General features: G+C 41.6%; 2 protein-coding genes across 4 annotated transcripts in view; one reads left to right on the top strand and one right to left on the bottom strand.

Annotated features, from left to right (window-relative positions):
- Window positions 1-1,122, bottom strand: part of SUDS3 (SDS3 homolog, SIN3A corepressor complex component) — a 35,971-nt gene extending 34,849 nt beyond the window's left edge. The window contains exon 1 of the mRNA XM_045843551.1: window positions 813-1,122. Coding sequence (XP_045699507.1) covers window positions 813-954 — 142 coding nt within the window. The 5' untranslated portion in view covers window positions 955-1,122. The remainder of the gene's footprint in view (window positions 1-812) is intronic.
- A 3,337-nt stretch (window positions 1,123-4,459) lies between these two features.
- Window positions 4,460-18,784, top strand: part of TAOK3 (TAO kinase 3) — a 140,841-nt gene continuing 126,516 nt past the window's right edge. For all 3 annotated transcript variants that reach the window (XM_045842931.1, XM_045842948.1, XM_045842938.1), the window contains exon 1: window positions 4,460-4,741. The gene's annotated coding sequence lies outside the window, so the exon portion shown is untranslated. The remainder of the gene's footprint in view (window positions 4,742-18,784) is intronic.

Genomic DNA, 18,784 nt, shown 5'->3' on the forward strand with positions numbered 1-18,784 from the left:
CCGAAGGGTAAAACTCAGTTTGCAAAACAAGACTCTGAGAGGCAGTGATGACAATACAAAGAGCATGTGTAAAATCATAACACCTGGGCACTATTAAACAAATCCAAATCCTACCTTGCTCCTATGTCTGTCGCCCCAAAGGTTCAAAAAAGCACTGGGCATTTCCTGAGTACCAGGCTTTAAAGTACCAGTACAACACTTTCTGTGCATATCGCATTCCGTCCTCGCGCCAATACTAGGAAGCCCCATTTGCTGGAGAAACTTAAGCTTAGGCTGTCTGAGGTCAAAAGACGGGTTCAGTGAGTCAAATTTAGACCTTTATCTGATTCCAGGTTCCATTCCTTTAACCAAACCGTACTGCACAGCCCGAAGTTAAGTCTGACTAAAGCATGAACGCGGAATAAAGGGTGGGGGCGAGGGAGCAACCAGGGAACTAAGAAGCCAAACTGCTTTGCTCGAATCTTCTCAGGAACTAAAAGGGGAGGGGCGCCCAGTGGAAGGTTTTCTCTTTCCAAACAGTGAAGACCGGAGGTTCAACCAGAGACAGTTGGGAAATGAGAAGCAGAACCTTAAAGGGACCTCCTCCGGCTGTGACAACAGCTCCCTAAGTCCCTTCTTCCCAAAACGGTAAGGTACAGCGTACCCACAGCTACCCCTCCCCCTGAGCAGGTGGGGTTAACTTCCCCGAGCCGCGCTCCCTGCAGCCTTCCCCAAGCCTCGGAAGTCTCGCCGCCTCTCTCCCTTGCAACCCCAGCTCTTCCAGCAGCGGTCCCGCCCCCGCCCCGGGCTACTCAGCGAGCTCAAGGACGCGCCTTCATCCGACTCCCGGCCCCGGCAGCTGCGCTCGTCTTCTTCGGCGCTCTCCAGCTCTTCGTCTTCCTCGGGGTAATACTCCGGCGCCGGCGGTGCTCCAGCCGGGGCCGGAGCCGGAGCCAACAGCCCCGCGGCACTCATGTCGCCTCTGACAGCAGCTCAGAGAGCCACCCCGAGAACCGCGGCTAAGCACCCTGCAGACTCGACGCCCGCGAAGCAGCACCCGAGGGCGCAGCCAACTTAAAAAGCGGGAGCCGCGGCGACCTCTTGCCAGCCTCCGGCAAGCTCCGCCCCTCTCGCCCGCGCTCAGCAACGGGGGCTTTGCGCCGGTGGCAACTTCCGGGTCGCGAGCTGTCCGAGGGCCGCCTGTCTCCGCCATCTTTCAGGGAGTACAGAGGCCGCCGGACGCCTCCTTCGCCTTAATCCCAGCTGCTTCATCGCCGCCCTAAAATCCTCAACGGGTAGTGCGTAGAGACATAGTCCGGATCTCTAGGGTCAGGCAACTCCATTGGGCAAGCCTGACCACGGCCAGGACCCCGATGCTCCGAGGCGACTTCCAGAAATAGCCGCCAGGCGGCGCCTGGGGCCAGAGCTAAAACGAGCTCCATTAGCTATTTGAGGGTCGGAGAGGGTTAGAAGGGCTTTGGGCAGGTGGAGGTGGTCTCTTCTTAAACAGGTGAACGACATTAAACCTAGACATCTAGAGTTTGCGTGATTATCCTGAAGAAGAGGAGCCTGGCTCCGCCCTGGCTGGTGGAAAAGGGAGCCTGGCTCCTCGCCTAATTGAAGCTTTATTGAAAACTAAAATAAAGATAAGGATGCTGATATTCCATACTGGAGTCAGCAAAACAGTATTTTCCCGCTCTCTGGGAGTCCTTTCTGTTTGTATAGGTTTACTCAATAAGATGTTATCCCGATTTTACAGATGAGAAAGAGCTGTCACTTGCCCTAAAAAATGATAGCATCCAGTCAGCCTTCTTTAGACTCAGAGCCAGGCCCTCTACAGTACAGCTTCCTCATATTTCTTAGAATATTTTTTTTAATGCCCCCCCCAATCTAATAACTTGCTAACCTGCTCTCAACTGGCACATTTGCCTACAGGAAGTTAATTAGGCTAACTTAAGGACAGTGTTATGCAGAAACAAAACGAGAATGAAAAAACAGAAGAGGGGAATCTGCCGCAATTGATTTGTGTGATTCCCTCTGAACAGAAGGGGACACAGTGTTACAAGCTTTGCTTAATGAACAAATTTAGGATGTCCCTTCTCTCATTGCGGGTAGCAAGAAAAGGGACAAGGAAAAAGACAGAGCTGTAAAATGGTTTGTCCAAAGTAGCCCTACTGTCTGCGTTGTACCAAGTCTCCAGAGAAAAAGTAACTGATAAGTAGTCAAGTTCAACACAATGTAAAAATACAGGGTGGAATCCAATAGTGTGATTCTCAGGTCCTTTGTGACTCAATTTATCTCTGAACAAGCCCCCAAAGCGTCTTCTCAAAGTACAGAAAGTTATTCTCCCACTTATTTTACCATTTCTTATTTTGTGCTTTGTCTTCATTAAAATCTTGGCTATATTTGTGAGAGATTCTTCCTCCCAACAAAACTCAAGAATTTCCATAAAGGAATGCTGCGATGTCTTTCCAGCAGTTGAGAGACCTTCTGAAGCCCCTTCTAAATAAGTCATTCTCAGGGCTCACTGTAGGTCCACTGTCTATATATAAACTAAGATTTCAGAACTGTCTGTTGTCCCAAGAATGACATCATTTTCTTTTTTTAAGCTGTTAGATCACATGTAATTGTTCGTAATCAACTGTATTGAGCAACTTGAGTTGCTATCAGTAGCAGTAATTATACATCAGAAAAAGCACCAACATTTTAGAAATTGCAGTTCATTGATTTAATGAATCAAAAAGAAAAAGAGTTGATTTCTTTGCCAATTGGTTTCCTTTCAAGACACTTGATTTTTTTAATCTCACTTATGTTTTATTTCTGTTTTCTTGATTGCAAATAACATCTGTCAATGGTCATGCATTTCTTTTTTTATATGAATAGACACAGCTGAACACTTGAGTGGTAAAAACTTACCCCTTTTTTTTTCCAGTACATATTGCCAACCTTAGAATTGGTAGAATGAGCTCTTAATACTCTTTAGGGAAGGAGGACCTAGCTATTTTAATATAATTGTTTTGGGCAGTGTTTCTAGGTCTATAAAAATCAAGTTCCCTCAAAACTAAGTTGTTACCATCTTGAAATGCCTCTGTATCCCTTCCCCAAATGGCAGAAGTCACACTGCTCAGAAGACATCTATTTCGGAAGTAGTCTTCAAGTCCTGCCAACCCCATTATACAGGCCCTCTCTGCCTACCCTAACACTCAAACTTCACAGGGGAGAAATGTAACTGGAATGCGGCATGATTTTAAAACAGTAGGAAAAACATACAGGGTGTAGAAGGCAAATTTTGTCAGTAGGAGTGGACACAAAAAATAGCACATGGAGAGTTTTTGAGAGTGAAGTCCTACAAGGCCTGGGATCAACTCATGTTTGTAAAATGAAACAATTTCTTCATAAACAATTGGTCAAAGTCTATAAACTTTGGAGTTTAGGGATGAGAGGAGCAGGTTTCAGTTTCATGTATTGTTCAATCAACATATCCAATTTCACAAAAATAGAAAGAATGGCTCTGGGTAACATGATGCACTTTCACCCCTGGCAGGCATCATGTTTCACCTTGGGTCAAGGTGGGTCTCTGGTTATCACGGGTTGCACTTGGGTCAAAGTTTATTATGCTTTGGCCATTGGTTAACACAGAACCATGAAAACATGTGGCCCTAAAAGAGTATGTTGAATAGGCTTGCTGAAACCTTGCTAAAGCTAACCAAGTTTCCCCTACCACACAGTTCCTGTTCCGCCTGTAATATCAAAACTCACAAACTGATTATTTCTAAAGCTCTGTCCTTGTACCTATCAAAATGTGCCCCATCAGTGGTGAGTAGTTGTGCAGAGCGTGCATCTAGTATACAGATTTCTTCTTCCAAGAGCATTATTAAACTGACATCTTTTGAACGGAATACAACGTGAGGCAACTCCCTTGACAAAGCTACAAAAAGAGCTTAATTCATAAAGCATTTTCAAGTACTGAGTGAAAAATGCTATATTATTTTCTGGCAGAATTACTTAGAAAGCTGTGCAAGGTCTGGCGGGAGAATGGGGTCCTCCTCAAAGGCTCTAACATGGTGGTCCAGGGGAGTCCCAGAGGGCCCTAGACTCTGGGAGCTTCCCAAGAAAAGTAAAGGAGCGGGGAGGAGTGCCATGAACTTTGACTACAGCTCAGCACAAACAAGAATGACCGCACCCCAAGCTGGCCCTTGAGTAACTGAAGTTGCAAGGTCTTCCGTGTCCAAATAAAACCCGCCCCCTTTCATCCCGCCCACCGTCAACTCCGCCAATCCTCAGGCGCCATCGACAGCTCGGCTTCTCAGACACCTTCAATCAAGTACCTATATCCGGGCACAGGCTTGCGCCCCGCGATCAAGGAAGGTCAGTAGAGAGCCTATCAGAGTCGAGCTGGGGGCGTGGTCGGAGGCCGGGGGCGGGCGGACTGAAACCTTGGGGCGGAGCACGCTCGGCCCAGTCGAGTGCGATTGGCCACCCCTGGCAAGAGCCGCACCTCGGACAGCAGCAAGCGGCGGCAGCGGGAGGGTCTGTGTGGCGCCCGGCGGTGGTGGCGGCGGCAGTGGGGTCCTGCGTGAGAGAGTGGGACGCGACACAGAGATCGCGGGCGGGGGCCCCGCGAGGCCGGCCGGGGCACTCAGCGACCGGACTTAGGGATCCTCCAGAGGACAAGCGACAGAAGAGCGACTCGGGAACAAGTGTGGGAGAGGAAGCAGCGGCGGCGGCGACGCCGGGCCGGGGTGGTGACAGCAGGTCTGAGGTGAGAGCACCAGGGTGCGGGACTGTGACAGCGTGAGCCTAGGCGAGGGGACCCCGGGCGGGATGAGATCCGCGAGGAGTGAGGGGAGTTCCGGGAGCGGGTTTGACAATCGGGACTGTGGAGAGCAGACCCCCAGAAGAGCTGGGGCAGGAGGGCTGAGGGGAAGCCTTAGGAGGAGCAGGGGACAGTGAGTCTGGGAGGGGACGCCGAGAGGGTCCGGGACAGCGGGCTCGAAGAGAGCGAGCCCTGAGAGGGTCCTGAGCAGCGTATCTGAAAAGAAGGGACCCCGAGAGAGAGCGGGACAGCACATCTGAGGGGAGTTTCCTAGAGGGGCCGGGACAGGTGTGAGGGAGGGTCCCCGAGAGGGGTGGGACAGCGAGTTTGAGGGGCGTCCCCGAGGGCGGCAGGGACAGCAGGTCCGATGGGGTCGGAGCAGAAAGTCTGAGGGTGGAGGGGACCTCGAGAGGAACTGAGAAGGCAGATCTCGGGGGGCTAGGTTCCCCAGAGTGACCGGGCCAGCCGGTCTGAGGGGTGGGGAGCCGGGTGGGGCGCTGAGCACGCCCGGGCCCTGCGTGGGAGAGGCGCGAGAGCGTGGGTCGGGGTCGCTGCGCGGGGCAGAGGGACAGCGCGCAGCTCGCAGGGTCGACAGCCAGCCGCTCTTCCTCGGGGTGGTGGTGTGCGAGGCGTGGGACAGCCTGGGCCCCCGTGACTCCGTGGGTGACTGTGGAGCGGGGGTTATGTAATGAAACATCTAAGTAGAACGCACGGGCCGGAGGGTCTGGCAGGAGCACCGAGATCTTGAAACCTCGAGAGGGCCGGCGGGACCTGCTCGCTGGCCCTTCCCTTTCGCGTCTCAGGGCTGGGCGTGGATGCCTAGAAAGTGAGGGGGCTTCCTGGCCTTAAATGCCTCGTCGGAACGTGAGCAGTTGGGGCGGGCTCCTTCAGCCCATCGCAAGCAAGTCGAACGAGAAAGGGATCCTTTTGGACACCCACGTTTGGGATCGATTGGGATGTTTCTTTTCATGGACCCTGTATCTTTCATTCTAGGTCCGGAAGGACCTGGGAAACTTTTTCAGATCTGGCAGCCCATCAGTGTCAATGTCTACAGTGCAGATTGAGGGGAATGCGTGCTCAGTGTGACTGTTAACACTATGATATGTTGGAGGTAGTTGGAAGGTCAGGCTCAATTTTGAAAAGAGCTCTTGGAGTTGCTAAACGAGCAGCACTTTCCAATTAGACTTCTCGTCGGACAAGCTACCGGGGCTGAGCTTCAGGTGTAATTCCAGGACGAACCGAGGAGAGAGAGAGAGCCTGTTTAAACCAGGCGCAGTGTGCCATGGTGGGAGGCAAGCGTGTGTCTGTTAAAATGCCAAGATAAACAGAGGAAAGGAGTTGGGGGGGGGGGGCGGGAATTCGGGGTGGGGGGCAGACTTCTACTTTGAGGGATGTGAGAAGGAATCTAACGACCAGGCTAGTAATTCAAAGTACTCCGCGTGTGTTAACACTGCCCTGGCTACCTTTCAAAGGCTCTGAGCAGCGCACGTGCTTTGGTACTGTTGCATCCAGCAATTTTGCAGGTGATTTTTTTTTTTACCTGTTTTTCTCTGTGCGTTGCTTCTCCCTTACCCCTTCTCTTTGCAACAGGTTTCTTTCTAATAGAAGCAAATGTAGAAAATGATGGCGTTGGGGAAATAATGGTGAATGTAATTAGTAGATCCTTTCACAATTATTTCGATATCCTCTTTGTTTCTGGTTTAGAATGTGTCTTATTAGAAGCCTTTGCTCTTTGCCCACATTTAGCGATGGGCAGCTTCTAACTGAGAGGGGGAAAAAAATCCTGAGTTATTTCCCAGAGACAAAATGCAGAAGGCTTACACTGAACCGCCTATTTCAACCCAAGATAGAAATTCCAGAAGTCATCCTCATCGGGGTGATATTAGAGGACATCTGGGGATTTTATTTGATATTACCTGATCCAGAACACTTCTTATCTGGCTCCAGAAAGTGTGGAACCTCGTGTGGTTATGAAAAATCCACCAGCCAGAAGTCCTCCTCTAAGAAATGGCAGTCATGGAGATAAGGGGAACAACGACAGCAAATACAAATGTTAAATACGAGACAACCATAATTTTATTTTTTTTCCAGAACCTTAGGTGGAATGCAACTAAAAACAAGGTCAGTTAACACAAAAGGTTATTTGCAAGGGGCATATATTCACCCTGTAGTGCATGTAAACATCCGAAATGGTCTGTGGAAGGATTGGGAATCTCAGTACCAATAATTCTACAAAGTAATGGAACTGTTGGAGCAGATAAACTCTTTTATCATACTTGTTAGCCCATTCGTGACCCGTACAAATGGTAGTTCCTTAAGATAAAACATTGGATTTATCTACTTGTAAGAAAAGAAAGTGTTCTGATACTCCCCTGAGTGATTACTAAAGCAGTCATTTCAACCACATTACGTCATGATATTGATCCAGAGGCGTGGAAGAGAGATTCATTGTAATAGAATTTTTAGTGATAGGAGGGGCCTAAAGTAACTGTTTATTCCTGGAGGAGAGGAGGGGTGTAGGAGAGTAGGAATTCTGTGGGAATTTATTTTCATTTGTTTCATAAAATAAAACTCTAAAACTATAAATATGTGAAGTTAGTACACTTATGCTCATTTAAACTGTTTCTTTCCCGATAAAAAATATAATCAAAAGGAGAGCTTAAGAAGGAGCCTTACACTTCCATGTGAATGGTTACAGCAGCCACAGAATGTAAATTGTTTTTGGTTTGCAGTTCTTATACTATTAGTTTAGCAGGATGCACGTACTGCCCAGTAATACAATAACCCATTTTATACTTTCTTTACCGCTTGAGTCCTATACAGTCAAACCATTGTAATATGCGAGTCTACCTTGATATCTAATTTATTTTAATGTTTAAGCCAATTTGAAAAAAAGTTCTCATCTCTTGCCAGTGTGCAGATTTGGTGATTTCAGTCATATAGGAGAATGAATGAAAACTGTCAGTACTTTTATTTTAAAGTCTTTGTTTTAAAGCCTTTTTTCCTTTATAATCTTTTCCTCCACTTTGTTCCTTCCCTCCCCCCTAAAAAGAAAACAAAGTCCATGTAAAAGTGTGTGACTACTGAGAGAAATCTGACATTTTCTAATTTCTTTTCATTTTTCAATGAGCGATTCCTGTCAATCAGAAGATAGTTTTGAATTAGTAGTTTTGAGTTGCAAAATAGTGTAATTAATTGCATTTCACCATAAGGAGTTTAGTTTGTAGTTGTTCAGCCTTATATTTAGTGATTTGATTGGTTGCTTCATTATTTATGAGGCTATATTAAAATTTCATTACTGTTTCTTAAACTCAGACTCAGCTTAGTAAAAAACAAATAATAATAAGTGACATCCAGCTACCTATAATTATAGGTTATATATTTTCATTTATAGGCCAAAATGTGATCGTACTCATTTCTAACCTATGGTCCCCAAGTTAAAAACAAGAACTATTAAAATAAAATTTAAAAAAAAAACTAAAAAAAAAGAACTATTTAGAATTTTTATGATAACCAGTAGGAATTAAACTGATAAATGTTATGATTTCAGCTATACATATGTTGTTAAAGTCACCTAATACTATGTAAATCAACACAATTTTTTTCCTACTTGAGATTTGTTAGAGACATTGAAGTATATTTTAAGTCTAAGTCATTTCTGTATTCCAACAGCAAGACTGGAGGGTCAGTGTTTTGATTTGTTAACACAGGACAGCCCCCTAACCATTGTCGCCTATCTCACCAATACACATTTTTCATCCCCAGAGGGAGCGAGAAAAAGAAGATGGCTTGGAATAACATTTTTTACCTAGCAAAACCTCCTCCCATTAAACAAAGCGATGTGGCCCACGTGTCTTTAGTTCCCAAGCTGGAATTTGTAAGCTGGAGTCTAGTGTTTTGGGCTCTTTCACTTCACCTTTGGCCTCAAAGAACCGATGGATAACAAAATCAACCCCACATTGTACGCTTCGATATGCTTAATATTTAATTAGTCAATTATCAAAGTACTCATTGAAAGAGTTCGATTTTACTTTCTTCCACTGTCTTTGATGGACAATGGTATAACTTTTTACTTCTAGTTCAAACCAGGACTCGTATATATTTATTTTTATGGAGTATGTTTCACTTTCTGTCTAATGACACTGGCTTGTATCCATAGCAATCAAGGCTATGACAGTCCAAACCCATTTTATTGGCCCACTACAATAGATGACACTAACCAATGAGGAATGCTCTCTTAAATAAATTAATCACCTAATGACTCTTGGCAGTAGGCACACAAAACAGAATCATAGTTCATGGCTAATTTTCCTTCTGTTGTGAACATTGGCCCTTACTTACTGAAAGGGGTGTGTGTACAAAAAGATTTGTACACAAATATTTCCCCAAACCACATAAGTATAAATTTTAAACGATCCAAGCCAAGATTTAATAGCTGAAATACAAAATTACAATATTTTGCTCCATACACCTTTATGCTTCCATTGTCTCTTGTGCAAAAAAAATCCCTTCTGTCACTGTATTCCAGTTCCTTATTTTCATATGTTTGCCTTTTACTAGCTTGTAAGCACTTTGAGGGCAGAGATGGGTCTTGTTTATCTTTGCATTTTCCCTGCCAGGTACAGTATCAGGCATAAAGTATGAAGGATGCTCAATAGATGTGAATTGGAAGAGTAAATGAATTAGTGATCAACAAATAACTAGGTTATGTCCACACTTTGTTCCTAGCCTCCCTGAGACCTTTTCGTATATGAAAAGGGTAGCAAAAGAAGGAACAATTTTTGGGGAACACAAGAACAAGTGTTGTCCTTATTTATCTACCATATAAGAAACAGAATACTGTATTAGAAGGAGAAAGGGCCTTAGCCTTAGAGATTCCTAGGCACCTATTTTGGCTTTGTCACCATGCCAGCTGGCTGGCACTGGGTAAGTTACTTAAGTCGTAAAGTTCTCAATTCTCTTATCTGTAAAATAATAATACATACCTCATGGGATTCTCCTAAGGAATAAATGAAGCAACTTATGTACAGTGCCAAGCACAGTGACAAACACATAAGTGTGTAACAAATGGCAGCTGCTTATTATTTTAGTCATTTGAAACAATTTTTTATTGCTGGGTTTTTTCCTACTCCCAGTATCTAATCATTTGCTGGAATTCATGGCTCCTAACTCAAAAAAATAAAATAGAATAAAATAAAATAAAATAAAATAAAACAGTAATTAGTAGATTCACACACAGGTAAATTGCGATGTGAGAGTAAGTGACTTCCCTAGGTCATGCAGACAATGGCATCGATCACTCCATCCAACTGAGTTTGGTTTTTTAACTCAGTACTCTTTCTACTTTGTACCTCTCAATGGTCCAAGAAGGAGCTAATGAGGACCTTACTAAGGTGCTAGGGAAGAAGTACTGTGACAATTTTTCAGTCTTCTTTTTCATCTTCCCTATGTATATGCAGTTGCTCCCTTAGATACAACTCTGAATTTGTCACTCGCATGGTTAAAACCCTTAATAATCCCCCATGGCCTACTGAGTCAGTACAGAATTAGCAATCTGTTTTTAGGTTCCTATGGCCCATAATCTGTATAAACGTATAGATTACACATTTATATTTCATTGTTCCTGCCATTTTCCCCTCTAGAATGCCTTCTGTTCCTCATTTTTCAGACCTACCTCCAATGTTATCTTTCAAGAGGCCTTCTCTCATCCTGCCAACTCTCTCCTTTGAATTCCCTCAGTGTTCGCTTTGATGTTTTCTTCTTGCACTAATATTCTCTCTGATATTACGTTGTAGGGTTTGTACTTGTCTTATGCTTCCTAGATGTCCATCTTCTTGGTTTTAAAAGGACAGTGTCTTATACATCTAATCAAGTGTCTTGCAGCTAGTATCTGCTCAATAAATATTTGTCGAATTGTATTAAATGTAAATGCTTATTTTAGGTTCAAAGATAATATTTCAATATAATTGTTGCTGCTAGTACCGAAAACAGGGATAATTCCTAAGTAAAGAACTCACTTCTGGCCCGGGCTGGTTGATTCAATTGGATGGAGTTGGAGCATCCTCACGTACACCACTAAAAGCTTGCGTGTTCCATGCACAGTCAGGGCACATACCTGTGTTCCGGATCTGATCCCCTGGGGGGGCACGGATTTGAGGCAACAAGTTGATGTTGCTCTCTCAATCGCTGTCTCCTCTCTTCCCCTTCTCCTTCCCCTTCCTTCTCCCCCTCCTTCTCCTCCCCCTTCCCCTTCTTTCTCTCCTTTCCTCCCTTCCTCAAAGCAATAAACATATCTTCTCATGAGGAGTTTTAAAAAATTCACTTCTGAACCTCACAGTTGGTCAGTTCAATGCTAGTGGTAACAAGTATATGGAAATTAGTATGTTCTCATTCAGAATTATAATATTTCCTGTGCTCCCTTTGGCAGCACATATACTAAAACCAGAATGATAATATTTCCTAAAGTGACCTTTGACTCTTGAGTGTCTGGGATTAGTTTTGTTTCCTTATGTGATGGTTTTATCAATAAGGAATGAATTGTAACTTCAGGTCTTTGAAAGTTTGTTTTCTTTTCTCCAGGTATTAGCAACAAAAAAAATAAGATTCTCTGTCATTTGCAACATAAGGTGGTTGTTCTTGAGTTAGAGTCTGGGAGAGCTCTTACACTCTGGTCTTCAAAGCAAAGTTTCTTTGTGATGTAAGCAATTTGCAGCTGTGAACAGATAAACTTATTGTTATCCCTACCTTTCATGTTATATTCTTTTCTATAGTGCTTACTATCTTCTGACATAACAAGTAATTTATATGTTATGTATTTGGTTGTCTTATATCCCTATGTTAGAATTTAGGGTCTACAAAAGCAGAGATTTTTGCTTTATTCGTTGCTGTATCCCCAGCTCATAGAACAATGCCTAACGTGTAGTAGGTGCTCAATAAATATTTGTTGAAAGACTAGCTAGCTAAATTTGGCCTTTGGAATTTCTTTATTTTGTTGGCTAAAAAGGTTTTTATTTTAAACCTAAGGAAGTAAAATCCTAAGAAGGTCAAGTATACAAGAACTGGAAGAGCAGGGTTTATCTGTACATTTTTCTCTCTGGGTTTCACATTTTTCTGTGAGCAGCCTTGAATTTACTATGTATTTGTTTTTACTGAATACAAATAAAAGCCATTCCTGCCAACCACACCCTATATCCAAAGATGATTGTGTCTCACTCTGGCTAAAATCTAAGAAAACTGTTCATTGTAACAAAATCTAATGGAAGCTTGCTGACTTGACCCATAGGCATTAAAGACTAATAAGAGGAAAATTATAATAAAATGCAGTAGAGGAGCATTGCCCCATTCAAAGCACTTCACTTGTTTTTCTTAGATGCTGATATTAACCTAGAAAATGGGTCACATCAACCTTCAGCTGTTAATTTGGGGTTATCATTCTTCTGCATGTTCAAGTAATTGGGTTTGAAGTGTGTTTTAAGCCTGAATTAAAAGAACTTAGTCACTGGTGACTCATAGTAAGAAATTTTTCCTTTTCCCTGCCGGAACATACGTCATTGCCTCCAACATAGCCTTCTCGAAACATTAAAAACATAAAGACACCTACTTTTATGTACTGTGTTCTGGAAAAGTTCTTTTAGGTTTAAGGTGGTATCCTTTGCAGTGCCTTTTAGTAATGGGCACTACAGCTGACTTTCCCAAATCCCATACGGATTTCCTTGGTCTCTGCCCTAATGAAGTTTTTTCATTATATGTACGTGAAATCATCAAAAGTCTGCTAGATAGTGTGTGAATGACCACAGGGACTTGATCTGTTGTGTTCATGACTATATTCCTAGTGCCTAGGACAGTGCTCTAGACAGAAAAAGCAATTAATACATATTTGCTGAGTGAAGTCACATGCAATCTTAACAGCAGTGCCTCTTAGAAAAAATCATGAAAGTCTGTCAAAATAAATTTTCTCCAGCCCTTTTGAATTAGGTAATTATTAAATCACAATCAACCTAGTTTGGGAGACTCTTGGTATTAGCCCAAGGTAGTTTTGCCCTAGTAGTTCTTAGCATTGATTGTGCCGACCTGAAATTTCCTTTAGTGGTTCACTTAAAGAAGGAGGGGTGAACTGGCAACACCCATAGCCACTTGTACCTGTGGGAACCAATGGGAGTTGTAGCAGGAAATACTTAAGCTTGCCATACCCATGGTAGCGTGCAGCAGCCAGGTCACGCTGTTTTTATCTGCAGGTCCTTACTAAGGGATTGTACAGTTTCTTGATTTTTTTATATGTGTGTATATATATATATATGTTTAAAAGAGAATTAACTTTACATTTGAAAATTAAAATGTGAATTATTTGCATTTTCTTCATTATCAAGGAATTGGTAAGTTATCCTCCTTTAAGTTCTTTCTTTTACCTTCTAATGTGTCGTGGGAAACCTCATTCTAGCCCACGGGGTGGAAATGGGGGGGAATAGAGGGGGATGTAACTGTAAAATAAATGTAAAATTAAAATTTAAGCTGATATTATTGTCAATAATAATCAGTTCTAATACTTACATGATTCCATAACGGTAGGCGCTGGTAGAGGTTTGCAGATTTTTACAAGACACTTGTTTAGCTTGAGCAAGTTTTCCTCTTTTGGGCAAACTGGTGGGAAAAAAATCAGAAAAAGTTTTTAGAACATTCTTTTCAAAATGTCGAAATGTAAAGCTGTATAAAATGCTGTTGCCGTTAACTGCCTGACCAGGAAGTACTCTCTGTGAGCCTCATTTATAAAACTGTCTGTAATAACTTCCTTTCTCGGGATGAAGGTGCTGATAGCATGGTGTTGTTCTTACCACTTGAGTTCAGTTTTAACTTCTCTAAGTGATTAAGAGGCAGCTTTTAAAGAAAGCCACCTCTGGGGCAATCTTACTATTGCTGTAGCTAGATAAAAAATTTTCAGTCTTTTGTATGTTGGGTTGGAAATGTAGGACGTGCGTTTGAGAAGATCTACTGTAAGCTTGGTGTTTCGTTTTACATTTAGTATTTTATTATAAATATGGTTTATGTCTAAATATTGCTAATGAACTCTTTGTAGAATTTCATGTGAATATTTATGGCCTTAGCTCAAAGTCCAGCTGAGAGTAATCAACCTCAAAAGTCACTGGATTCATATGCTCTATTTATTTTAATTTGTAGTTTGATACTGTACAAATAAATAACGATGTAATTTTTTTCAAAAATTGTTTGATTTTTTTTTTCCTTTCTCCTGGATTAGCAAGGTAAATACCAAGCTGCAAATAAAATATCAAAATCTTGTCAGAAGTCTTTTAAATTTTAAATATACTATAGGCCATGTTTATTAAATGGATGCAGTTTATTCTAATGATTATATTATTACTGCAAAACAATATTTCAAAATTAAGTAACTAAAAATGCCATACTATTCATCCTAGAGATCTAACAAAATTACCTCCTGTTTTTCTTCTTTTATAGAAGGGAAAATAGGAGAGACGCCAGAGTAACTTCTTGAACATAATACCAAATTTAGAGACAGAAAAGTCAGAAGACTTGATCACATTTATTTTGTTTTGTAACTTTTTGTTTTAGTACATGAGGTTAGTTACTTATTAAAATATAAAAAATGAAATATCTTAGTCATAAGGTAATAATTTATGGAGCTACTCTAAACCATGTGGAATTAGATGATATAGGAAAGTAAATAGTTTTTTTTAATTTAACATGTCATATTTTATATGTTAAAAAGTTAATGCAAAATATTTTATAAACCAGGAAAGCTACCTTAATAGTTTCTTTACCAACTTGACTAGGCTTTTGGAACAAGGTTTAAATGAAATGTGTGTAACTCTGACTTCCAAACTCCTCACACTCTCCATGTTAATATGTAAATTAAGGTCTTATCACTGTACCTAGGATGCATTTTCATTCTAGAAGCATTGCAGTGGATCTTACTGATTTGGGGGCTGTATTCTTTCTAATATATAAAAAAGGAAATTAAATCGTTCAAGTAATCTTTGAAATGTGATATTACGCAGTGTTTTTTTCCTTCAACTTTATGAATGTTAAATACTTAAAAGTACAAATTATGCAAATTTTAGTTTTTATAGATAGGGAGGTTTTTTATGATTGTCTGAATGTTATGTTAGCATGCCATTCGTATCCCAGTCACAGTTTGAATGGGGTGGGGCAGAGGAAGTGGGTGGGTCTTCAGAGCAGTGACAGATTATTGCAGATTATGTGGCTGCCTGCCAAAACACCACCAGTTGGAGGGAAAAGTGGAAGTTACCAACTACATCCTATTCATTTATTTAATAGGATGTTTATTTAACCAGTTATAACTAAACCAATTATATAACCAACTGTTTGCTGGTTTCATATACAGATGACAAACTTGAAACTTCTGCATTACTTGACATGTGGTTAATGCCCTGTTCTTTAGTTTCCCATGGTCATATTCCTTATCTACAGTCTGCAAAGATCACACTGACCCTTTCGTGGCGGACCATGTGTTAGCAGAAATAAAAGGGGTGCGCAGAGACAGAACTTTCAACTATAATTGCTTTATTTTGCAGTTAAAAATATTGCAGTTACAATGTAAGATGTCCCATCATTTTTAGACAATTTATATAAAATACTAATAAAAATAACCATGCCTTGTGAAGGAGTTTGTAGTTCTCGATTGTTCTGGTTCAGTTTGAAATTGAGATTCTTACTGTTGCAACATAAAAGGAAGCTCTGTGGAGGAAATATGACATCTCTGACCAGATGCATAAGGAGGGAATTACAGTGGAGAGTTATTTTTAGAAGTGTCTTATGAATGTATTTTATGTACTGAGAAATAGCTTTAAGAGGTTAGTTTCTATTTCAGGGTCACTGGTGGGAGTTACATAGTTTGCTCAGATCACTGGGTATTCTACTGTGAAAATTACTTTTAAAACATTTTGATGTCACCAACCAGCCTGGTTAGTCTTGAGCTGGCTGATGTAAGTAGGAACACTTTTTAAACTGGGACCAAACTGAGATCCTGTCTGTACCATTGAATAGTAATGTAATGTAAGTGTCCTACTCAAGGAGGGGATGGTTCATTCTCATTTCACAGCAGTATCCTATTCTCCTTCAGGAAAAGAGCCCAGTGTTTTCAGTGCTGTAAGGAGAGATTAGACATGTTCTAGGGATCCACCCATTTGTATAGTTGACACGGTTCTTAGAATCGATGCTCCACTTACCTTTTCACACGGTAAGTAGCATGTACGGGTCCCTTCTATCTTTTACTTTTCATTTCGGTCACATATGTTTGTGGCTGGCAGTATAATCTAATGATTGACAAGAGCTCGTTAGAGGGACATGTCTGCCACCTACTAGCTCACTAGGTTTGTGACCTTGTACAAATCCGTTAACTCCTGAAGCCTCAGTTTCTTCACCTGTAAAATGGGCATACCTACCTCAAAAGATTATTGCGAGGATTCAGTGAGATTATGTAGACAAAGCGCAAACACATTGTAAAGGAAGAGCTCAGTGAGTGATACATTTATTTTTGCTGGTTTTGAACATTTCAATTTATTCACAGCTCTATCAGAAAATGGCCACAGGAAGAGATATAAAACCATACACACAATCACATGTAAATGATAGAACAGTTGTTACAGTAATAGAAGTATTTAGAAAATACCATGGGGGCACTCCCCCTTACCACATAACGTACTTACCAGCCATTTTGAAGGGAGGGGGGAAGCAGGGGACAAATTGACTCTAGATTGAAATAATTATTAGTCAAAAAATTAATCTGCCAAATTTGGCTGTAACAACATTTTTCTCTTTTTTACTTCAGAGAATTTCCTCCCAATTCGATAGCACAGCTCAGGAAAGCAAGGTGGCGGGGTGCTGATTTCTTAATTCATTTCCTCCATAGAGTTTGTTTTCTTCTGACACTATCAGATGCAGTCGGAACTCTATCGCAAGATTTTAGATCAACTAAAAAAAAAACCCAACAAGCTGGGTTTTTGGAAGGGGTTTTTCAGCCCCCTGCGGAACCAGGCAATAAAGAATGTATATTTGAATATAAAGACTATTTTTCTGTTTTCATTATCTCAGCCTCTGGAGGGCTCATATCTTACAGTGGGCCAGTTAACTTTGTTTATATATTGAAAAACAACTAATTTTTACATGAGCAGATAATCATAGGGCTGTGTTAGCAAAGCAGGTAATGAAATTTTGGGGCACCTGCCTTCAATTCACTAAACAAAACAATGAAACTACTTGTATGGTACTTATAAACACCTATGCTTTGTGAATAAATGCCTAGTGTTTGAGATGTCCAGGTCTTATTAGCACGTATTAATACTTTATTCCTTTTTATGAATAATATTCACTCTATGGATATTCCACATTGTATTTATACATTTATCAGTTAATGGGCTTTTGACTTGTTTCCACTTTTTGGCTGTTAGGAATAATGTTTTTAACATTCATGTACAGGTTTTCATGTGAACATATGTTTTCAATTCTCCTAGGTATACAGCTAGGAATAGAATTGCTTATAATTATTTTCATAAAGTAATTCAAATCCAAGAGTTTTGAAATGATTTTTTCAGTCATTTATTCAGTTCCCCCATTATACTATTATTTGTTTACCTAATTTGTTTCCCAGGGTTTTTCTCCAGAAATAAGACAGAGGCAAACTTTAGCTCAGCTCCTAGACAAGTAGCCTCTAATTTTAAATGAATATAATCTGAGTTCAACACTGCTTACTACATTTAAGAAACTATGGGGGACAAAAAAAATATTATTCCTACTGACAGTCATGTTCAAGTAATGGAATTAAGAAATGCCATGTCCTCTTCCCTGGCTGGCATAGCTCAGTGGATTGAGCGTGGGCTGGGAACCAAAGTGTCCCAGGTTCGATTCCCAGTCAGGGTACATGCCTGGGTTGCAGGCCATAACCCCCAGCAACCGCACATTGAAGTTTCTCTCTCTCTCCCCCCACCTCCCTCTCTATCTCTCTCTCCCCTCCCTAAAAATAAATAGATAAAATCTTAAAAAAACAAAAAAAAGAAATGCCATGTCCTTAAGCAAGGCAGAATGGCATCGATCTGTAACATGTTGTTAAGTATCCTCTATACATGAAGAAGGAAGAGATTACTTCTGTACCAGGACGATGGGGTAACTTGGAGATAGAATTTGAGCTGAGTCTTGAATACTGGGAAACTTTTCAGTGGGTGTGGTGGGATGTAATCAATGTGTTTCTCAGCCTGACTCAGACAGTGTGAATAAAGTACAGGATACTAAGGGATAGTGGCAAGTCAGAGGCCCACAAATCACAGAACAAGAGGTTTGAACTTTAAGCAGTAGATAGTGGCGTACCATTTAAGGTGTTTGAATAGAAGAGACTGATGTCATCAGAGCCTTTGAAAAGATTATTCTATCAATAGTTTGTATAATGACTTAAAGGAAGAAAGAGATAGGGGATGAGAACTTGGATTGGTAATGAGGTTCTGGAACTAGTACAGCTTCAAGGGAAAGAAGAAAAGCAGCTTGTGAGAGGTTTATTGAGGGCAGTAGCAGCTTGGGAGAGGTAGCCGAAAACACAGGAGGGAATCAGATAAATAAGAGAAAGTGCGGAGGAGAGAGAAGAGGCCCAGCACAGACCCTTGCATTAAGTGGTGAGACAAGGAGGACAAGCCAGGAGATGCAGGTGGGATAGGAGCTGGTATGAGCCAGGAAACCACACAAACCAAGAAACTAGAGCCAGGTAAGGAGACGCTCCACATGGGTTATAGAAGGACACAGCCTGAGAAGAATCCTATTGGATTTGGAGATGAGGAGGTTGGAGCTAGTGAGTGTAATAGTCCTAGGGCCTCTCCCTGTTAGGGAAGCTTCCGCCTCCTCCCCTCAGTAGATGATACCTGGAGCATATAGTAGGGGGAAAAAAAGGATCAGTGGATGGCAATGGGAAATGTAAGAAAACAAGAGAAGCGGAATAGTGAAATGGGAAGGTAG

Source organism: Phyllostomus hastatus, unplaced genomic scaffold (genome assembly GCF_019186645.2).
Source record: "Phyllostomus hastatus isolate PE091 unplaced genomic scaffold, TTU_PhHast_1.1 phas_contig_1162, whole genome shotgun sequence".
Taxonomy (NCBI): domain Eukaryota; kingdom Metazoa; phylum Chordata; class Mammalia; order Chiroptera; family Phyllostomidae; genus Phyllostomus; species Phyllostomus hastatus.